The sequence below is a fragment of the Panicum virgatum genome, chromosome 8N (genome assembly GCF_016808335.1).
Source record: "Panicum virgatum strain AP13 chromosome 8N, P.virgatum_v5, whole genome shotgun sequence".
In the NCBI taxonomy this organism is placed as follows: domain Eukaryota; kingdom Viridiplantae; phylum Streptophyta; class Magnoliopsida; order Poales; family Poaceae; genus Panicum; species Panicum virgatum.
The window spans coordinates 7,359,178-7,378,687 of NC_053152.1; the positions used below are offsets into that span (position 1 = coordinate 7,359,178).

The 19,510-nt window shown below is 44.2% G+C and overlaps 2 protein-coding genes and 1 long non-coding RNA gene across 3 annotated transcripts; all 3 read left to right on the forward strand.

The window, feature by feature from the left end:
- Window positions 1–14,950: 14,950 nt before the first annotated feature.
- Window positions 14,951–16,089, forward strand: LOC120684727 (calsequestrin-1-like). The gene is made up of 3 exons (XM_039966616.1): window positions 14,951–14,967; window positions 15,333–15,481; window positions 15,887–16,089. Exons 1-3 carry the CDS (start codon window positions 14,951–14,953, stop codon window positions 16,087–16,089), a joined length of 369 nt encoding a protein of 122 aa, XP_039822550.1.
- Window positions 16,090–16,419: 330 nt separating this feature from the next.
- Window positions 16,420–17,756, forward strand: LOC120685703. The gene is made up of 4 exons (XR_005679703.1): window positions 16,420–16,805; window positions 16,900–17,112; window positions 17,196–17,546; window positions 17,690–17,756. It is a non-coding gene; the product is annotated as an uncharacterized LOC120685703 (long non-coding RNA).
- Window positions 17,757–17,919: 163 nt separating this feature from the next.
- LOC120685704 (coiled-coil domain-containing protein 1-like) lies at window positions 17,920–19,160 on the forward strand. Its single transcript, XM_039967770.1, has 3 exons — window positions 17,920–18,228; window positions 18,341–18,421; window positions 18,591–19,160. Exons 1-3 carry the CDS (start codon window positions 17,983–17,985, stop codon window positions 18,849–18,851), a joined length of 588 nt encoding a protein of 195 aa, XP_039823704.1. The 5' UTR covers window positions 17,920–17,982; the 3' UTR covers window positions 18,852–19,160.
- The last annotated feature ends 350 nt before the right edge of the window (window positions 19,161–19,510 follow it).

A 19,510-nucleotide genomic window follows, 5' to 3' on the forward strand; every position in this document is an offset into this window, starting at 1 on the left:
GATTCAATCGGCTATCGAGCAAGGCCGATTAATCCTGGCTCAACACACGATGAAGGTCGACACAAAGCCCTTCCCACAAGCCAACGTGGTAGAGTTGTCAGACTTCACTCCTACGGGCTAGAATTTTTCATTCCAGATCAACATGGCGGGGCCTGTACACCGTCATGACGAGCAAAGGAGAGAGGCCATTTCTGGCAAACGGCTCCAAGATCAAAATAAGCCAGGATGATAGCATATTACTGAAGAGCAAGTGCGTCACATCTGCAATCAGCTTCCAGCTTCCGATCGGCTTCTGGAAAAATACGAATATCAGCACAAGCTGCGTCGCCGATATCAATCGGAAGAAGAGTATGAGCACCACACAGGGAGGACGCTGGGAAGGCGCCAGGCTATACGCGACCACTGGCATTGCCTGTTCTTCAGGTACTGTTGGAATTCCGGCATGAGCCGATTGCCCACTATAGATGATTGTCTGGAGTGCAGGCCTTGGACACGCTAGTCAGGCGAGACATTGGTGTTTCGGCGCTTGGGGCCCAAAGTGCGTCACGATGATCACATTGAGCCGCCGACCAGGGGTGATCTCGAGCCGGAAGAAGAAGACAGGTACCATCGCCCATGGTGGTGTCCTGACGGGCTTAATCGCTCGCAGAAGTGCAGAGTGCAGCGCTTGCACAATCTAGAAGAGGTGGAAGCAAAGTACCTCGACGTGCTGAGGAAGGCGCGTCCGGATCTCGCGAAGGGTGGAAAGGCGCCCTCCAAGAAAAGAGTGGCGCCCCAAGCAGACAAAAGCTGATGAGAAGCCATCGGCTGATGTGAACATGGTGTTCGTGCTCCCATCAGAGTTCCGGGCACCCCAACCGGAGGATTTGCCTATTGCACAGTTGGATCTTGGCCCCCAGCCGATCATCTTCGAGAAGCCAAAGGAAAAAAGCAACAAACACTTGAAGAGGCTGTATATCAAGGGCTTCATCAATGGTAAACCCGTTATCAGGATGTTGGTTGACACCGGTGCTGCAGTCATCCTGATGCCATATTCAGTGCTGCGCCGGTTGGGGCGTTCTTCTGCCGACCTTATCAAGACCAACGTGACACTCAATGATTTCAACGGGCAACCATCAGAGGCAATGGAGGTTCTTAATGTGGAGTTGACAGTGGGCCGCAAGACGATCCCGACTTCGTTCTTCATCGTCAACAGCAAGAGTACATACACGGTGTTGCTTGGGAGAGATTGAATTCACACCAACTGTTGTATCCCTTCCACAATGCATCAGTATCTGGTCCAATGGGATGGCGATGAAGTAGAAGTGGTCCTTGCAGACGATTCCAGCAAGGTCTCGCTTGCAGATATGAACGCCTGGGACGCAGAAGGACAAGAGCCGATCTCAGGGATGTCACTGGAAGACTGTGATCGGATCGAGGCAACAAAAAACGGACTGAGGCTAGTCTTATCCACCGGCCTCACAGAGTAGATACGTCCTGGCATGCTACGGGGTGTGATAAAGTTAGAGAGGCCGGTCCCAGCGACTGGCCCCAAAAAATAGAAAAATCCTATTTGGGGTCGGAATTGTTACATCATGTACATACGATGGTCTGCTCCGGCAGTCGGCCACTCATTTACTATTTGGTTTCGAATGATAATGGAAGTATAGAAACGGCCAGCCCATGCGGTTGGCCAAATAATTTTTCTTGTCATCTCCCTGTGTTTGCCATTGATCTTGTGGATAACGAAGACTCGCTTGCGTTCGCAGCTGGTTTTTTAGACGACGGCAAGCTCGGATACAGGTTCACGTCAGCTGATGATTTGGAAGAGATTGACATCGGTCCTGGGGATAAGCCACGGCTGACATTTATCAGCAAAAAATTGGATTCGGTCTTGCGTGAGGAGATGATTGCACCGCTGAAAGAGTTCTGAGATTGTTTTGCATGGGACTACACTGAGATGCCTGGTCTAGACAGAAGCATCATCGAGCATCGGCACCCGCTCAAGAAAGTGTTTCGGCCATTTCAGCAACGAGCACGTCAGATGAAGGCTGAAGTCCTAGAAGAAGTCAAGAAAAAGGTGGAGAAGATGTTGGATGCTGGGTTCATCAGGCCATGCCGGTATGCAGAATGGATCTCTAGCGTGGTACCGGTACAAAAGAAGGATGGCCGATGGCGTGTCTGCGTCGATTTTAGAGATCTCAACAGAGCGACACCGAAGGACGAGTACCCGATGCCTATTGCAGAGACATTGATCAACGCGGCTGCCGGCCACAAAATGATGAGTTTTATGGACGGTAATGCCGGCTATAACCAGATCTTCATGGCCCCAGAAGACATGAACAAGACCGCGTTCAGAGTACCAGGCGCAGTCGGCTTGTTCGAATATTTGGTTATGACCTTTGGACTGAAAAATGCCGGTGCAACATACCAATGTGCCATGAATTACATTTTTCATGATCTCATTGGCAAACTGGTAGAAATTTATATTGATGATATCGTGGTCAAATCCAAATCAGCTGGGGGCATCTAGAAGATCTGCGTCAAGTCTTGGAGCGGACTCGAAGGTTTGGGCTCAAAATGAACCCAAAGAAGTGTGCCTTTGGCGTGTTGGCCGGTCAATTTTTGGGATTCTTGGTGCATGAACGGGGAATCGAGATCGGCCTGAAGAGTCAAGAAGCTGTGAAGACGATGAAGCCGCCTACCATGAAGAAAGAGTTGCAGAAGCTCATCGGTAAAATTAACTTTGTCAGACGATTTATTTCTAATCTGTCTGGGCGCATTGAACCGTTCATGGGTTTAGTGAAGATCAAATCCGATGATGTGTTTCGCTGGGGCAGAACAGCAACAAGCTTTCGATGAAATCAGAGAATATTTGTCAAAGCCTTCAGTGTTGGTTCCTCCTCAGTAAGATAGGCCGTTCTACATGTACCTATCCGTGGGTGACACTTCCATTGCTTCGGTGGTTTTATACCTCAGCAGGCGCATGTTAGACGCCGAGACCAGGTATCCTGAAATCGAGAAGCTTTGCCTTTGCTTATTCTTTACATGTACAATGCTTCGTCATATTTTGCTCTCGGCGGAAACAATTGTCATATGCAAATCGGATGTCATAAAGCACATGCTGTCGGCTCCTATTCTGAAAGGCCGGCTTGGAAAATGGATGTTTGCATTGTCAGAGTTCGATATTCGGTATCAGCCTGCAAAAGCAGTCAAAGGACAGGCACTGGCGGATCTTGTTGCAGACAAGATCAGTACTGATATAGCTGCACTATTTATTCGTGCTTGGGCTATGTTTTTTGACGGATCGGCTTGTGATGATGGGTGCGGCGTGGGAATTCTATTGGTCTCGCCTCGAGGGGCGACTTACTCCTTCTACATCAGGATGACTGCCCCATGCACCAATAATTTGGTGGAATATGAAGCCATTCGCAAAGGGATGGAACTGCTCCTCGAAGCTGGTGCAGAAGCGGTGGAAATTTTTGGAGATTCAAAGCTGGTGATTTCTCAGCTCACGGAAGAATATAGATGTGAGAGCGAGGTTCTTTTTCCGATATGGATGCAGTGCCATGAGTTGATGTCACAATTCAGGTACATCAATTTCCACTGGATACGCAGGACTCTGAACAATGAAGCCAATGATTTGGCACAGATGGCTTCTGGATACAAGGAAACGGCCGGTGGGGTCGATGTGGAGATTCAGTTTCTAGAACCTGGAGACTGGAGAGCCGATATCTTCAATTACTTGAAGGATTCGGCTCGGGGGGGCACCCAGGAGGATAAGACTCAAGGCTATGAAGTATGTTCTGATTGGGGATGACATGTTTTACAGAACCTTGGAAGAACTACTGCTTAAATGTCTGGGACCTTCAGAGTCAAATCGGCTCTTGCATGAGGTTCATGAGGGAACCTGCGGTACTCATCAATCGGCTCATAAGATGAAGTGGCTGATTTGGCGACCGGGTTATTACTGGCCCACTATGCTTGAAGATTGCTTCAAATATTACAAGGGATGTCAGGCATGTCAGAAGTTTGGCAAAATTCAGATAGTGCCAGCATTAGTAATGAATCCTATCATCAAACCGTGGCCATTCAGAGGTTCGGCCATAGACATGATTGGTCAGGTCAACCTGTCATCTAGCAAGGGTCACCAGTGGGTCTTAGCTGCTACAGATTATTTCAAAAAGTGGGTAGAGGCAGTGCCCATGAGGTCAGTAGCGTCAAAAGATGTGATCAGCTTTGTCAAAGAGCACATCATTCACAGATTTGGGATTCCTCAAACTATTACCACCGATGGAGGATCGGTATTTATATCAGAGGAATTCAGGAAGTTCGCCGATGACATGGGAATTAAGCTGATCAGATCATCTCCATACTATGCCCAAGCTAATGGACAGGCTGAAGCATCCAACCAGAGCCTCATCAAGCTCATAAAGCGAAAGATCGATGAATATCCTAGGCGCTGGTATGAGGTGTTGTCAGAAGCTTTGTGGGTGTATCGTATTTCATGGCACGGGTTCACCAAGACATCGCCGTACCATTTGGTCTATGGCCAAGACGCTATGTTGCCATGGGAAATCATAGCTGGATCAAGGCATGTCGAGTTCCAGAATGATCTAACAACTGAAAAATATGCAGCCTTGATGAATGACAATGTGGAGGACCTGACAGAGCTAAGACTTTGGTCGTTAGAGAAGATTAAGGAAAACAAGGCTAAAGTTGCTCGTGCATACAACAAGAAGGTCAAGCCAAAGAATTTTCGGGTTGGAGACTTGGTTTGGGAGGCAGTATTGCCATTGGGAACTAAAGATAAAAAGTATGGCAAGTGGTCTCCAACTTGGCATGGGCCGTACAAGGTTGATCAGGTATTGCCTGGGAATGCATACATGCTAGAGGAGCTGGATGGTATCAAGTTTCCTGTTGCTGTCAATGGCCAACACCTCAAGAAGTATTTCCCAAGCATGTGGGAAAACGAGTAACAAGAGCCGATGACATCCATTTGGCTGTACTGAGAAAGGCCAACACGTTGAGTTGGCCAGTAAAAAAAAAGAGAAAGAGATAGGCCAACACGTTGAGTTGGCCGGTAAAAAAAGGAGAAAGAGATAGGCCAACACGTTGAGTTGGCCGGTAAAAAAAATGAATGAGAGGCCAACACGTTGAGTTGGCTAGTAAAAATACATATGAGAAGCAAGACAGCCGATGTCTAACCATCGACTTAAGATGTTTTTAAATGAGTACAAGTTTCAGGTTTTACAGGCAACATCAAATGTTTTCTGAATAGTTCTACTAGTTCAGGAATCCTTCTATCGCATGGATGGCTTCTGCACGTACAGCATCTGCTCGTGCTATGATTGCTTCATCGTCCTTGTCATCGCCTGATATTATCTGCGGACTCAAGGTGCTTATCTCTGCAAACTCTGCTTGTATTTGTTCAGTCATTTCTTGGGCTTCCTGCTTGGAGTTTGCGATCGAAGCTTTCTCCTCTTGGATTAGTCTTTGGGTATTGCAGACCTTTTCTTCAAGTTCCATCAGTTCCTTTTCCAAGAGGTTGAGTCGTCTTGTGTTCTCGGAGATATCAGCTTTAGCATCCAGAGTTGCTTTCTTTTGGTTGAGGGCTTTGCACTTTTGAGCTATGTCAGTTTTCAGAGAGACTTGAGAACGACGTGCTTCTATTCTTTGTTGAGCTGCCTTCACCTCTGCCCGAAAGAAAGGAAGATGGCTGGCTGGCCAAAGTTTGACTCGAAGTAATTCTGAAAGCTGGGATTCTATCTGCTCAAGAATTTCTTTTATCTTGCTGGAATCGTCAACCAGAGCAGTGATCGGAGCAGATAGTAGATCCTTGATGAGTTGAAGCTGATGTGCCAAATTAGCCGATTGCTGCAAAGATGGTGCTTTTGCTCCAGGGGCAGTTAGATCCATTGATGCCGGGTCAAAGGAAAGCAAACCTGAAATATCAAAGCCCTATGGACATATCTGAAGTTAGAGCGAGATGCATTTATGAAGCTATCGGCTGGTTCAGAATTGGTTCTCATAAAAGTTATCTGTTCTGAACAAGAAGTGATGATCGGTTCAGGTGTAGCCGATCCGGTTGGATTGGAGGTGACAACAGGGGCTTCGACTGTGTTAGCCTGTTCGTCATGCACATCCGTCAGAGTATTTGAGGTTTCAGTTGCTCCAGTGTAAGCTTCATGAACGATGACTTCGTGTTGTGCTGGGCTGCTGGTTTCAAGGATGTCTTCAGTTGCGTCCTGGAAATAGAATTACAGACAATCAGAGTACATACGTATGCAATAAAGAAGAAGTTTTAGAAAGATAAGTTACCTGGTTGGTGTTGGACTCTGATGGACTCGGGGAAGCTGATGTTGGTTTCTTGATAATTCGCCTCGTGATCATCTTCCTTTTCTTGGTCAAGACTCGGGGGTCAACAATTACAGAAGCTTGTCTTCGTTTAGAAGCCGACTGAAGTAAGTATGGCTGAATAGTCATTATCACTTTCTTCATTGATGATGATCCCTTGCAGAAGAGTACATCAGGGGCAGTTGGAAGAAAGTGGAATGGCTCCCCGTTGCTAGTCATAGGTTCTGGACCATCCTGTTGCTGCTGATAGGGTAAGCAGGATTAGTTAAGTAGAGGGATAGAGGACTTGGGGAGAGTGTATGTATAAATTCAGTACCTCTTCCTCGGGGATTACATATTCAGGATCAATTTGCTGCAGTAGAGAACCTAGAGCTTTCCTAAATACATGTGTTTTTCACATTCCCCACCATGTGCTAAAATCGATCAATGAAGGATCAAAGGACAGATCAGCTAGTATTGGAATGTGGAGATCATCGAACATGCTGTAACATCTTGAACTGGTGAGACCATCAGGTAGATCGGCTCTACTCTCCACCAAGTGGTGAATATGGAAGTAGGGAGGGACTTGTCCTAGGCCAAATTGCCGAGCTGGTTGGTAAGCTTCGTAACCTGGCTTGATAATTCTATTGGAGGTGCTGATGCCGACAGGAAGGAAGCCAGGTCGGATCATTAAAGAATACAGGTGCCGAGTGCTGTTGTCATCGGCAAAGTTATCTAATCTGAAGGCAGTTGGGTTTTCAAAGGATTCAGATTCAGTGAATGGGAAATAGAGTGGATTGTCCAGTCCTTTGTAGAAAACTCTGAACCAGTTTGCTGCATCTGCTGAATTCAGTTTACTGCCAGGAAGACTAAATAAAGCTTGGCCGTAACTAGTACATCTAATTGGTTTGCCACTCTCATCAGAAAAAGAGTTCTTGGTCAGGCCTTGGAAGTTGGGGATATGGTGCTGAAAGTACAGTTGTGCCCACAACTGAATAAACCACCAAGGGCCTCCAGTTCTCAGTTTCTTTTGGTTAAGCAAGTTAGATGTCATCAAATGGAGATATCTGTAGGTTTCTCCAAGGAAAAGTTTACCTAGGCCGGTGTGGTTGCCATGGGCCAAGTGGTAGGCCAGGGGAAGATAATTCTTAGTTGGAGCTAAAGAAGGGCCACAGAAGATGAAGTGTTCTAGCCAAAGATTTAAGAAGGCTGTGTGTTCCTTCTCAGTCACTGGACCTTTTGATTTTATGTGCTGACTCATGTAAGTGCCCCAGTTTGTGCAGTTAACCTTGGCTGAAAGTTTAAAGGGAACTTCTGCCATTTTGTGGGCAGCAGGATTAGGAGATCCAATGTCTAGGCCAGTTATCATGGTAACATCTAGCAGAGTAATGATCATGGGTCCATGACCAAAGAAGAAATAGTTCAGAGCATCGGACCAGAAATAGCCGATGGTTTTCAGAAGGTTTTCATCTTTGTCAAGTGGAGACAGTGATAAGCTGAGTGCATCAGCTATATTCAAATCCTGCCACAAGGGCATATAAGCTTTTGCTACTCTACTGTGCCATGTAATCCAGCTCTTAGGAGGGTTAGGCCAGGCTCTTAAGCAGTCGGCCCAGAGGTTCAAATCAATGTTTTGACTCACGAAAGTGATCCTATTTGCTTCACAAGAGATCAAATCTATGGGGTTATCATGAGTTTGTGGGCCAAGACAGAAAGATTTTGGGTTTGAAGGATGCGGCAAAAGGATGTCTGGCACCTGAAGTCCAGAAATTCAGAAGTATGCATACAGTGTCAGGTTTCAGAGTTTAATGTTTCAGAAGCTTGATAAGCTGAAAAAAACCGAAAGAATTAGGCTGAATATTACCTTCAGGCCGCAGATTGCCGCATCATCAACGGTAGGATTTGTTGTCTGAGCTGCAGAGTCTGCCATGGTTTAGATCCGTTGACTTTAGGTTTGGTTGCAGTGTGCTCTGATTCAAATTCCGGATGCTTGGAGAGTTCTTGCTCGAATTTGTAGAGCTGAGTTTTCGAATTATGCTCGGATTTGAGAGTTTGTTTCGAGTTCGGTTCAAAGTGGAAGTGATGCTCTACTCTTATGCGGGTTGCTTCTAGTTTGAATTTCGTCGGCTCTTGGATATTTATAGAAGCCTGATGCGTTGCCATCGAATTTTTGGAAAGTAAACAAGTACATAGTAATTGAAGGAAATTGATTTCATTAAAAGAAAGGTCATTACAAGGAAAAGCCGTTTTTTACAAAGGAATTGATCCTTCGTCATTGTGATCCTACCCCTACGATGCTACATACATCTACCAATCGTAGGTATCTGAGTGCCTACGGCGCTTGGGGCTTCGCGCCGATGCGTCTCCGCCATCGTCATCGTCGTCGTCGCTGCCGCTGTTGTCGTCGGCAGCGGCACCGCTGCTGCTTTGTCCGCCGCTGCTGCTACTTCCTTCTTCGCTTCCCTCCGTGGGGGCTTTGAGGAATTGGTGGGGGTTTCCTCCTGCCACCGTGTCGTCGCTGGAGGAGGATTCGATCTCTTCGGAGGAGTCGGCTCCCTCCCAAGAGAAGCCGTCGTCTTCGCTGTTCTCCAGTTCCTCCTGGAACAGGAACTGGAGGTCTTCCTCTCCTTCGGTTTTGGGCTCATCTTCCTCGGAAGTAACCCCGAAGTCGAACTCCTCTGCATCCCAATGCAGAGGAGCCAGCGCCTCGTAGGCTGCTGCTTTGTCCCATTCGGGAGTCGGCTCTCGACTTTCGGGGGTGGGGTTGATGGAAGAGGCGAAAAGGGGTGAGGAAGAGGAAGAAGAGGAATCTCCAAAGGAGTTGGAGCCAGAGCAAGAAGAGATTGCCATGGCTGGCGGAGGAATGGGGTTTTCTGCGCTACTTGGCTTTGCGAAGAAGAAGGAGTTTGCTGTGAAGAAGAGCCGATTCGGGGTTAGATTAAATAGTGAAAAGGTGGAAGACGGATCGGCAGTCTCACATTCTACGAGGAGCCAGTTGCAGAGGTGTTGCGTCTTCCTTGGTGGTTGTAGTGTGTTTAATGAACATTAACGGGAAGATGAAGCGATGGATTGGTTTTGGAATTATCATTGCCAAAACCAGGGGGGCATGTGTTATCGCCATAAATTAACAGGCCGAAAGCAAGTTGGGCTTAAAGCAGAAGATTAAGAAGGGCATGTAAATTGGCTCCTGCGTGAGCATTTGGGCCACATGGGCCATGTATCTTTAGATTTAGTTCAAGATTAGAGATAGAGTCCGATCGGGACAAGATTAGTTTAGATTGTTTCCCAAGTCTCCGGACTATAAATATGTACCCTATGTTATTCGTAAAAGAGGAACGTCATCACGTCTCGCAAACAACAACTCTCGGCGCATCGCCACCCATAATTCTAGGGTTTCATCCAAGTAAGCACCATGCTGCCCTGATCGCTTCTTGCGATCAGGGCAGTGTTGTTCTTGCTTTTACCTTAGTACTACTCGTACTGAAGCATTTTTATGGCAAGTAATACTAGTTATCTTGATGTTCGTAGCATGGCTTTTAGTAGATTCATCGTGCTTTCATTGCTTATCATCTACGAATATCATGTTGTCTCCGTGCAATCATGTTTCAATCTTATGCTAATTTTTGTTGCATAGAATTAGTAGTACGGAGACAACACCCTGCTTCTTTTATATCCAGTAGATCTGATCTGTTATGGTTTGCTCTTATCTTTAAGAGTTGGCGCAATATCTATTAGATTAGGCCTTGCAAACGGGTTGGATGATCCGGTGGTGTACTAGATGCTTTATTTCAGCCTTGATAGGGATTGTTCCGGGATCGGCTCTTGCTAGTTCTTAGGCCTCTGTTTTGGGTTATGGTTTAGTTATCTGTTATGTTCAATATGCCCAATCACGTGTAGGATGTTCCGATCTAACAGTGAAGCTTTTACCGTCGTGGATTAGATTAGTTAGATTTAATTGAACCAGCTTTACAGTTATTTGCTTTATTCACCAATATCCAGATGCAAACAGATCCAATCTGACATCGGGACTCGATCGGCTCTTTAAAGCCGATGCAAGAGTCGTCCCGGGGAGCCGACCACGGCTCGGACTTACGTTTCCACGTGTTTGTGTATGCAGGCAAATCGTTACAAGCACGTTCGCACCTTCCTGATCGGGTATAGGTCAGGTGGCACGCCCGACATTCTCCGGAATCTCCGGGCGCGTGACGGAATTGCGGGCCGTCGACGAGGGAGCAGTGCCTGCCAGCGCCCCGGCGACCTCCCGGCTCTTCGTGTTGCGTGTCGCTGCTCGCTGGTGGGTTTCGACCGACAACAGTTATATATGTTGTTTTCCTATTGATACTGTGAGAGTTACTTCACTACCACAAAACCGAGATTTCGTGAGGGGATGGATTTTTCGTGAGAGTTTAAAACACACCTTCATGAAATTAGTATTTTTCATGGAGGTGCTACAAATCCCGTCATGAAAACCTATTTTCGTGAGAGTGCTATGCAAACCGCCATGAAAAATTGTTATTTCATGACATGAAATCTCATGAAAATAGTTGTTTCCGCTAGGAAACATGTAGCACAGATATTTTGCTTGGCTGAATTCATGATGGCGCCTAAAAATGCTAAGTCGCGCGCTTGCGCTTGGTGTTGGCGTCATCGTGGAGAATGTCCGGCGCTTTTTTCTGTTGGCCCATCACACAACAAAAGCCGTCCGACCCATTCCAAACCCTATCCACAGGCGCCCCCACTCCCCCAACCCCATGGCGCCCCACAGCTCTCCTCCGCCACGGCACCTCCGACACCCAGCGCGACGCCCACTCCGCGACGTGGAGTGACTCCCACTCCGCAACCCCGCGCAACGCCCCAACTCTCCATTGCTGCTCACCCCTAGATCTCCACCCATCGCCAGCCCCCAGCACTCCACCCCGCCGGCCGCCCCTCCCCAACCGAGCGCCGGACGCCCACCCCTCCGCCACCAGCACCCGAAGCCCCTCTACACCAGTGCCCGAAGCCCCAGTTCATTGATTTCCAGAGCACCGGTGAGTAGTCCCACCGTAGTACTCCGCACTCTGTCTGTTCAGCTGCAGCAGTGTATCTAGATCTGAATTTAGTCTCTTTCTAGCAGTCCAGCACCAAGTCATGCTCGTTCTTGAGTTAAAGCTGTTGCTCGTATTTGTTTTTTAATTGCTCAAATTTTGGCTTTGTCACTATCAAGCAACAGTGCTTCATTTATTCCATGTTTATTTAGCTAGTCGATGCATCCAGCAGCAAGTGCAGCTCGATCGATTTCTTTGGTCACAACAAGTAATCATTAGGTTGTTCAGTTCACTGTTTTGAGCAGCTAGCAGTCAATTCCTGAGCGGCTTTTACAGGAAGCAAGTTGCTGTGGCAAGTGAATTTTTAGCCTTGTCCGATTTGCGCGTTGCTGAATTTTTAGTTGCCTGTACCGTGGTTCTCTGCAAACTCTGTCATTCTCATTTCATCAGTACAGCACTCCATCCTTTTTCCCGATTTTTTCCGTGTTGTGTGCTCTAGCAATATTCCCCCCTAATTGTTCTGTGTTGCTCTAGCAATATGAGGATGTTTGTTGCATATGATACTGTGTGTGTTCTGTATGCTGAATTGCTGATATGCTGAACTTAATCGTTGAGGATTGGAGAAGCACGGACATGGAACCGAGCTTCAATTAAGGTGGAGAAGGCAGCACTGACGCTAGCCAAGCTTGCAGAAGAGGACTGTACAACGCCAAGGTTGAAGTAGCAGGCACCATTGCAGTAGCTACATCAACTCCAAAGGAGCTATTCTCACATCTGTGTTGACTGCTCCAAGCCAACAGAGGTAACTTATTCTTTGTCTAACAAACTATCTTGATGCTACATGTGTGCTTGTTGGGTAAACTGAAGTTACTTGATATTTGTACATGATTGACTTAGTGTCTATTGTATTGTTGGGGAATTGAAGTTAGATGATATTAGAAAATCAATATTTGATTGTTTGGTAAATCCATAGAAAATGGTGCTAGTATTTGGTTGATAGATGTGAATTTATATGTATCTGATATTTTTTAATAAAATATAGAACAAAAACAATGGCAGAACGTGAGTGAATGTACACTGGTTGGTCTCGTAAACAAGGCCCACTCTGATGATTGGATAGAAAACACGAACAAGTTTTTGGATCGTGCTTTCTCTATGCCTAATGTAGTTGAAGATGGCACCATCAAGTGTCCTTGTGCTATGTGTGAGAACTTTCTTAGGCAGACAAGGCTGACAGTAGAGATGCATTTGTGTAGAGCTGGCTTTAAGGATAACTATAGAATATGGATAGCTCATGGTGAGGGAGTTGATAGTACCTATGTTGAGGGTGGACATGATGATGCTTTTTGTGAAACTGACCACATGGATGAAATGTTGCTTACCATAGCTGGTGGCCATCCACCACCAATTGATGACCAACCACCTGCCTATGCTAAAGCTTTTTATAGGATGGTAGAAAATGCTGATCAATTAGTCCATGAGAGCACAACTCACTCATCCCTATCTGGTATGGCACGCCTGTTGGCATTGAAAGCGCAATACAATATGTCAATTGCACACTTTGAGGCAAACTTAGAATTAATCCTTGAACTATTGCCTCCTGAATCTAAGTTGCCCAAAGACTTCTATCAATCAAAGAAGCTTTTTGAGGGTCTTGGTATGGCATATGTCAAAATTGATGTTTGTTATAACAACTGTATGCTTTACTATAAAGATAATGAAAGTGAAGACAAGTGTGATGTTTGTGGCACCTCCTGCTACGAAGATGGTAGTAGCAAAGTGCCACATAAAGTGCTATGTTACCTTCCTATCATAGATAGGTTACAGAGGTTATATTTGCATGAGCATACGGCACAGCTGTTGCGGTCTCACTATCCGTCCAAATCTGGTAAAATGGTGCACCCTAGTGATGGAGAAGCATGGCAACAGTTTGATAAAGATTTTCCAGACTTCAAAAGTGACCCTAGAAATGTGCGTCTTGCCTTTGCAACAGATGGTTTTACCCCTTTTGGTTTAATGGCAGCTCCTTACTCCTGTTGGCCAGTGTTTGTTACCCCATTGAATTTTCCACCATGCACAATCATGAAATCTGAGTACATATTTCTTGCTCTTGTGATCCCTGGCCCTGAACATCCTGGAAAGAAACTAGGCATTCTAATGCAGCCTTTAGTTGATGAATTATTGAGTTTATGGGAGGGGGTAGACACTTGGGATGCTTCACTCAAGAAAACTTTTAAGATGCGAGCAGCCTATCTATGGTCAGCCCATGATTTTCCTGCTTACGGTAACTTTGCTGGATGGAGCACACATGGTAGGTTTGCATGTCCAGTGTGTTTGTGTGATACTAAGGCATTTACACTTCGTTATGGTCACAAGGCTTGCTGGTTTGATTGCCATAGGCGTTTCTTACCTAGAGGCCATCAATTCAGATTTCAATCTAATGCATTTCGTAAGGACACCGTGGTTCTTTATGAGCCTCCAAGGATTTTGACGGGGGAAGAATTCTATGCCCAAATGAGCAAATTCGTAGGTGACACAAAAACCTATGGTAAATTGCACAATTGGACCCATGTTTGTGGCCTTTGGCAACTTCCATATTTTCCTAAGTTGTTTCTACCACACAACATTGATATGATGCACAATGAGAAAAATGTAGCTGAAGTTATATGGAACACTTGCTTTGATGTACTTGACAAGACTAAGGATAATATCAAGGCAAGGAAAGATTTAGCCGATATTTGCAATCATCCATCACAACATTTGAAGTTGAAAGCAAATGGCAAGTGGGACAAGCCACGTGCCCCATTTTGCATTAATAAGGATGACAAACAAAAAATTCTTAAATGGTTTCAAGAACTTAAGTTCCCTGATGGATATGCAGCCAACATTGGAAGAGGGGTTAACTTGTTACAAAGGAAGATTTTTGGCCTAAAGAGCCATGATTACCACATATTCATGGAGCGCTTACTCCTTGTAGCCTTCTGTGGATTCCTTCCACATGACATATGGTTGTGTTTGGCTGAGCTTAGCTTTTTATATCGGCAGTTGTGTGCCAAAGAGTTGAGAAAGGATGTCATAAATTCATTAGAACAGCAAGTTGTTGTCCTTGTTTGCAAATTGGAGAAGATATTTCCTCCTGGTTTCTTCAATCCTATGCAACATCTTATAATCCATCTTCCCCGAGAGGCTCGACTAGGAGGCCCTGTCCAATCTCGTTGGAATTATCCATATGAGAGGTAAATTCATAACTAATATTCTACCGTCTTTTGTAAAAATAACCTTCTCTTAGTGCTTTCTTTGGTTCCTATAGGAAAATCCAAAAACTGAAAGGCAAAGTACAAAATAAGGCACGTGTTGAGGGCTGCATTGTTGAGGCTCAGTTAGTTGAGGAGGCAACACATTTCCTCACCCTCTTTTTTAGGTCACAAGCTCGGTCGATTAGAAACAAGATGCCTCGTTATGATGATGGAGCTTCTTCCTTCAAAAGTTCATGCAACATTGAAATTTTTCAATACCCGGGGCGTTGTATGAGTCCTCGGGGTGTTCATGAGCTACCAACAGAGAAGTATGAAGCTGCTTTTTTATACATTTTGACAAACAGGCCAGAGATGGATGAATTCTTCAAGTAAGTGGATGTTCAACCTATTCCTAGTATATTTTATATCTAGTCTGTTCACCCTATCTAACTTAATTTGGCCCCTTAGGAAATTTGATAAGGAACATTGGAAGAGTTGCACTAGAGCAAGACCTGACCAGCTCCGCGAGTTAAGGTTGAAAGGGTGGAAAAACAGCCGTGGGCAGCATGGTCCTAGCTTCTTTGATTGGTTTAAAGAAGAAGTAATATTGTTGAATGCTCCTAATTCACATTGTCTTTGTGTACCAATTTGTACACTCTTAAAACTGACACACCATTACTATTGTGGACCTGCAGTGCTTGAAGAATCCTACTATTGATAATGCGTTGCGTCAAATATCCTTTGGTTTTCGCAGAATGGTGACCAGTTATGGGGGTTATGATGTGAATGGATATAGGTTCCGTTCAGAAGAGTGTGAGAAAACAAAATCCAGATTAACAACAGTTAATAGTGGAGTTTGTGTTTCCTGTGTTGATGAGAACAACAATGAGTTAGAGTATTATGGTATTATCAAAGACATTATAAAAATAAAATGGGAAGGAAGCCTACAGCTAGAGATGGTGTTGTTTGATTGTTGCTGTTTTGATCCTACACCAGCTTGAACAAAACGCACTGAAAATTTAGGATTGGTGGAGATTAAGCATTCTTCTAGGCTTGCAGCATTTGAACCATTTGTTATGGGGAGTCAAGTTAAACTTGTATATTATCTGCCTTATGCATGCAAAGATAAATCAGATCTAGTGGATTGGTGGGTTGTGTATAACGTCTATCCACGGAACTACATTCCTTCAAATGACACAAATGATGGTTCAAATCCTCCTAATGGGCCAACATAAGAGCTTTTCTATCAAGAGGATGGGTTGCCAGGCTCATTTGTCATTGATTTAGGGGCTGACTTGGACAATATAGTTCCAACTATCTCCGATGAGATAACCGATCCAAATGATCTCAAATTTCTATCCAAACTGAATATTGAAGCTCAAGATGAAGATATAGATGATGATCTAGAGGCGGATGAAGATATAGATGATGATCTAGAGGCGGAAGAAGATAGAGATGATGACCAAGACGATCTGCCTGAATATGCACCTAATGACCCAAATGATTTTTAGATTCTTGTTTTCTATTAAAAAAACTAGTTGTACTGCTGAATGCACTGATGTGTTGCTTGCTGAATGCTTATCAGAACTGATGTGTTGCTGAATGTACTGCTGAATATGCACCAAGACTATTCAATGTTTATTACCTTTGTCAGAACTGATGTGTTGCTTTCTGAATGCTTACTTGTTATTTATCTGAAGTTCTGAACCAAAGAAACTATTACATGCCTTTTCATCTAGCATTCAGGTTTCCATTAGTATTGGTGTTGTTTAAATATGTTCCCTTTAATCTTCAGTTTGTAATTATTATGCAGGTCATATTCGGGCTTCGACATAGAGGGCTTGCGAGGAAAAGGGCATGTGAAGCTGATGGTGGGAACTCCCAAGGGACCAATGCTGCTAGTGGGAACTCCCAAGGGACCAATGCTGATGGTGGGAACTCCAGAAGGACCAATGTTGGTGGGAACTCCCAAGGGACCAATGCTGGTGGGAATTCCCTAGGGACCAATGCTGATGGTGGCACTGCTAATTCTCAAAGGGTTGGTGATGATCAGAGTAACATACAAATGAGCAATGGTGGTTTTGATGACTTGAATGATGGTGGAAGTGGCACATTACAAGTTATGGACCAACCTACAAAAAAAGCAAGAGGGAGAGGGAAAAAATGAGACGCAATTGAGAGTGCCTCCACCTAGTGGGAAGGTTATGCTGAAGCCTCAGCGTAGCAAGTGTGTACATTTTTTTCTGATCTTTTGCTGCTGATAGACTTTTTTTCTACTATTTATTCTATCTTTAGTGTTGACATTATATTATTTCTTGGAGGCAATTCACCTACGTGAACTACAACCCTAAAGACTACAAGTATGGTTCACAGGTTGGAGCTCTTATCAAACGGTTCTACCCTGGTATGGTTAATATCCGTGATGAGGAAGGCAAGATCCTTGAAAAAAGGCAGCAATGTCATGGCATTATTATTATTGCAAAAAGGATATCACAAATGTAACATATGCTAGGCTACTCAAGTGTGAATTCTGGGTAATTAAACTAGCCATCATACATACTGATTGCCTCTTCTATTTTACTGGAAATAACTAACATTTCCTTTGCTACATATGTAGACTTTGTTCAAGGTAACCCGAGCTGATGTGAGAAAAGCTGACAGAAATTTGGAGACTTATCTAGCAAAAAGAGTTTCTGATTTGATATATCAGGCTCGTTTGGATGCTGTAAAGATTCATGAGGACTGTGATGACAATCAAGCACGTGCTATACATCTTACATAAGAACAATACATAGCCAGCAAGCTATGGTGGTGCGATAATGATGCTTGGGTGTTTCTGTCGAAGTATTGGACATCTAAAGAGTACAAGAAAAAGAGGAAGGCTGCTCAAGCTTCACGCTTAAAGTCTGTAGATGTTGCTCAGAACAGAGGGGGATCGAGGCCATGGGGAGAGACACAACAATTGTTGGTATGAAATCCTAATCCTATTGTCTTTTGCTTATACTACTAAGACTGCTTACATCCAAATGTGAATGTCACACCCATGATTTCACATAGATCTAGCTAGCCTAGGTTTCAGACATCTTGTAACTTCATTTCATTTTCCTGTAGGAATATAAGTTCGGCCCTGAGAAGGCCAGCACTTTTAACACATATGCTGTCATGAAGTCTGGATTCAGAAAAGTTGACAAAGCTAGAAAAAGCGCTCCTATTCCCAGCAGGAGAGCACAAACCTGTCTTGTATGTGTTTCACTCATTTTTCTATCTCAGTTTGTATTTTTTATATGGTTACAACCTTGCTGATTTCGTACATATTTCGCTCTGTTTTTCTTTAGGATGAATACAGTGCAAGAACACAACTTCATGAAAATTCAAAAGAATTAGATGTACAAGCATTGTATTTCATGAAACAGGGAATGGCCCATGGCCGCATGCCAATAGCTGATGGTTATGTGGATAAGCAAACACTTGCAGCAACTGCTAAATCAAATCGTTTTCGCTCAAGCAACACAGCTGCTTATCAAGTTGTAGTACATGAAAATGAGGAATTGAAAGAGAGGAATGATGCACTGAATGAAACAAATAAGAAGTTGAATGAGAATAATGAGATTCTCATTGAGGAAAATAGTGTTAATCGTGAGATGATGCTGGTAATAGTCATCCCTCTCCATGTTACAGCTTACTGATCATATGCATTGATTTGATGTTTACAGCTTGCTGATCATATGCATTGATTTGATGTTTTTGCACATTAAATTTCAGAGACTTTTTGAGGATCTTAAGAAGTCTCCACCTGTTGATCTGATGAACCATCTAGCAAATATCGACGCCCGTCGTCATCAGGTAACTTTTTGCTGTTCTCTCCATGTACTACACCTAGATGCATATACTCTATGGAATGGAACTGAGAGATGTTGTTTGTGGTTGTTGCAACCACCTGTTATTTTAGCTAAATAAATGTGGCAACCATCATTTTTACTTGAAGTGTAAGACCATGATTGATCTTTTTCAGGTTTCTGGACTATCACATGTCAGCACTAATCCACTTGAAATACTTGCTAGTGGTGATATCGTGGACACTGATGTCGATGATGATGACTACTATGGTGAGATGAATGACAGCAACAGCTATGACGGTGGCAACCATAGCTATGATGAAGATGATGGTAGGGATGACATTAGTTGCAGCGATATGAATAGTGGTTATGGAGAGGACAACATCAATGAAGAGGATGACAGTGATGATAACGAGGACGATATTGATGATAATTGATGCACTGGATGGGAGTAAAATCTGAACATGGTACCATCGTACTTTTGAGCTCTTTTGATCCAAAGTAATGGATGCTAGGCTTATTTTACTAACCTAGGCTTATTTTGCTAACCAGCGACCCTAGGTTGAAACAAAACCTTTTGGTGTTGTACTCGTTGACCTTGAGCTATGTGTTGGCTGCTCGAACTTGTGTTAGATGGCTATGACTTTAGGGTGCTGGAGACATTGTAATATGTTTGGAGTGCAAGTGTTGGACACTTTGTGATTGGTTGGACTGAAATTAATCGAATGTATGCATGTATTGAAATCTGATTGTGTTTTTATGCTAGATTGACTATTGAAATATGACTGTATTTGGGATTTGGATTGGAACTTTTCCTGGAGGTTGCACTCTCATGAAATTGATACCTGGCGGCAGTTCTGAACTCCAGGGAACCACTATTTCGTGAGTGTTGACCATGTTTTCCTGGTGGTGTCTCGCTCTCATGAAATTTATATTTCCTAAAGGTTGAACATGTTTTCGTGATGGTGTCCCGCTCCCATGAAATATATATTTCATGAGGGTTCAAACTTATTTCGTGGTGACACCTCCCTCTCATGAAATACTATTTTCGTGTGAATTTTGTAACTCTCACGAATTAATTTTGTGACGGTGACCA

Bases quoted from the DNA above. Each gene is read 5' to 3' on its own strand.
- LOC120684727 (XM_039966616.1), top strand. The intron at 15,482-15,886 runs GTATTATCAAAG...TGGACAATATAG, and splicing joins CAATGAGTTAGAGTATTATG to TTCCAACTATCTCCGATGAG.
- LOC120685704 (XM_039967770.1), top strand. From the start codon at position 17,983: ATGAAACAGGGAATGGCCCATGGCCGCATGCCAATAGCTGATGGTTAT. The intron at 18,229-18,340 runs GTAATAGTCATC...ATTAAATTTCAG, and splicing joins TTAATCGTGAGATGATGCTG to AGACTTTTTGAGGATCTTAA. The intron at 18,422-18,590 runs GTAACTTTTTGC...GATCTTTTTCAG, and splicing joins TCGACGCCCGTCGTCATCAG to GTTTCTGGACTATCACATGT.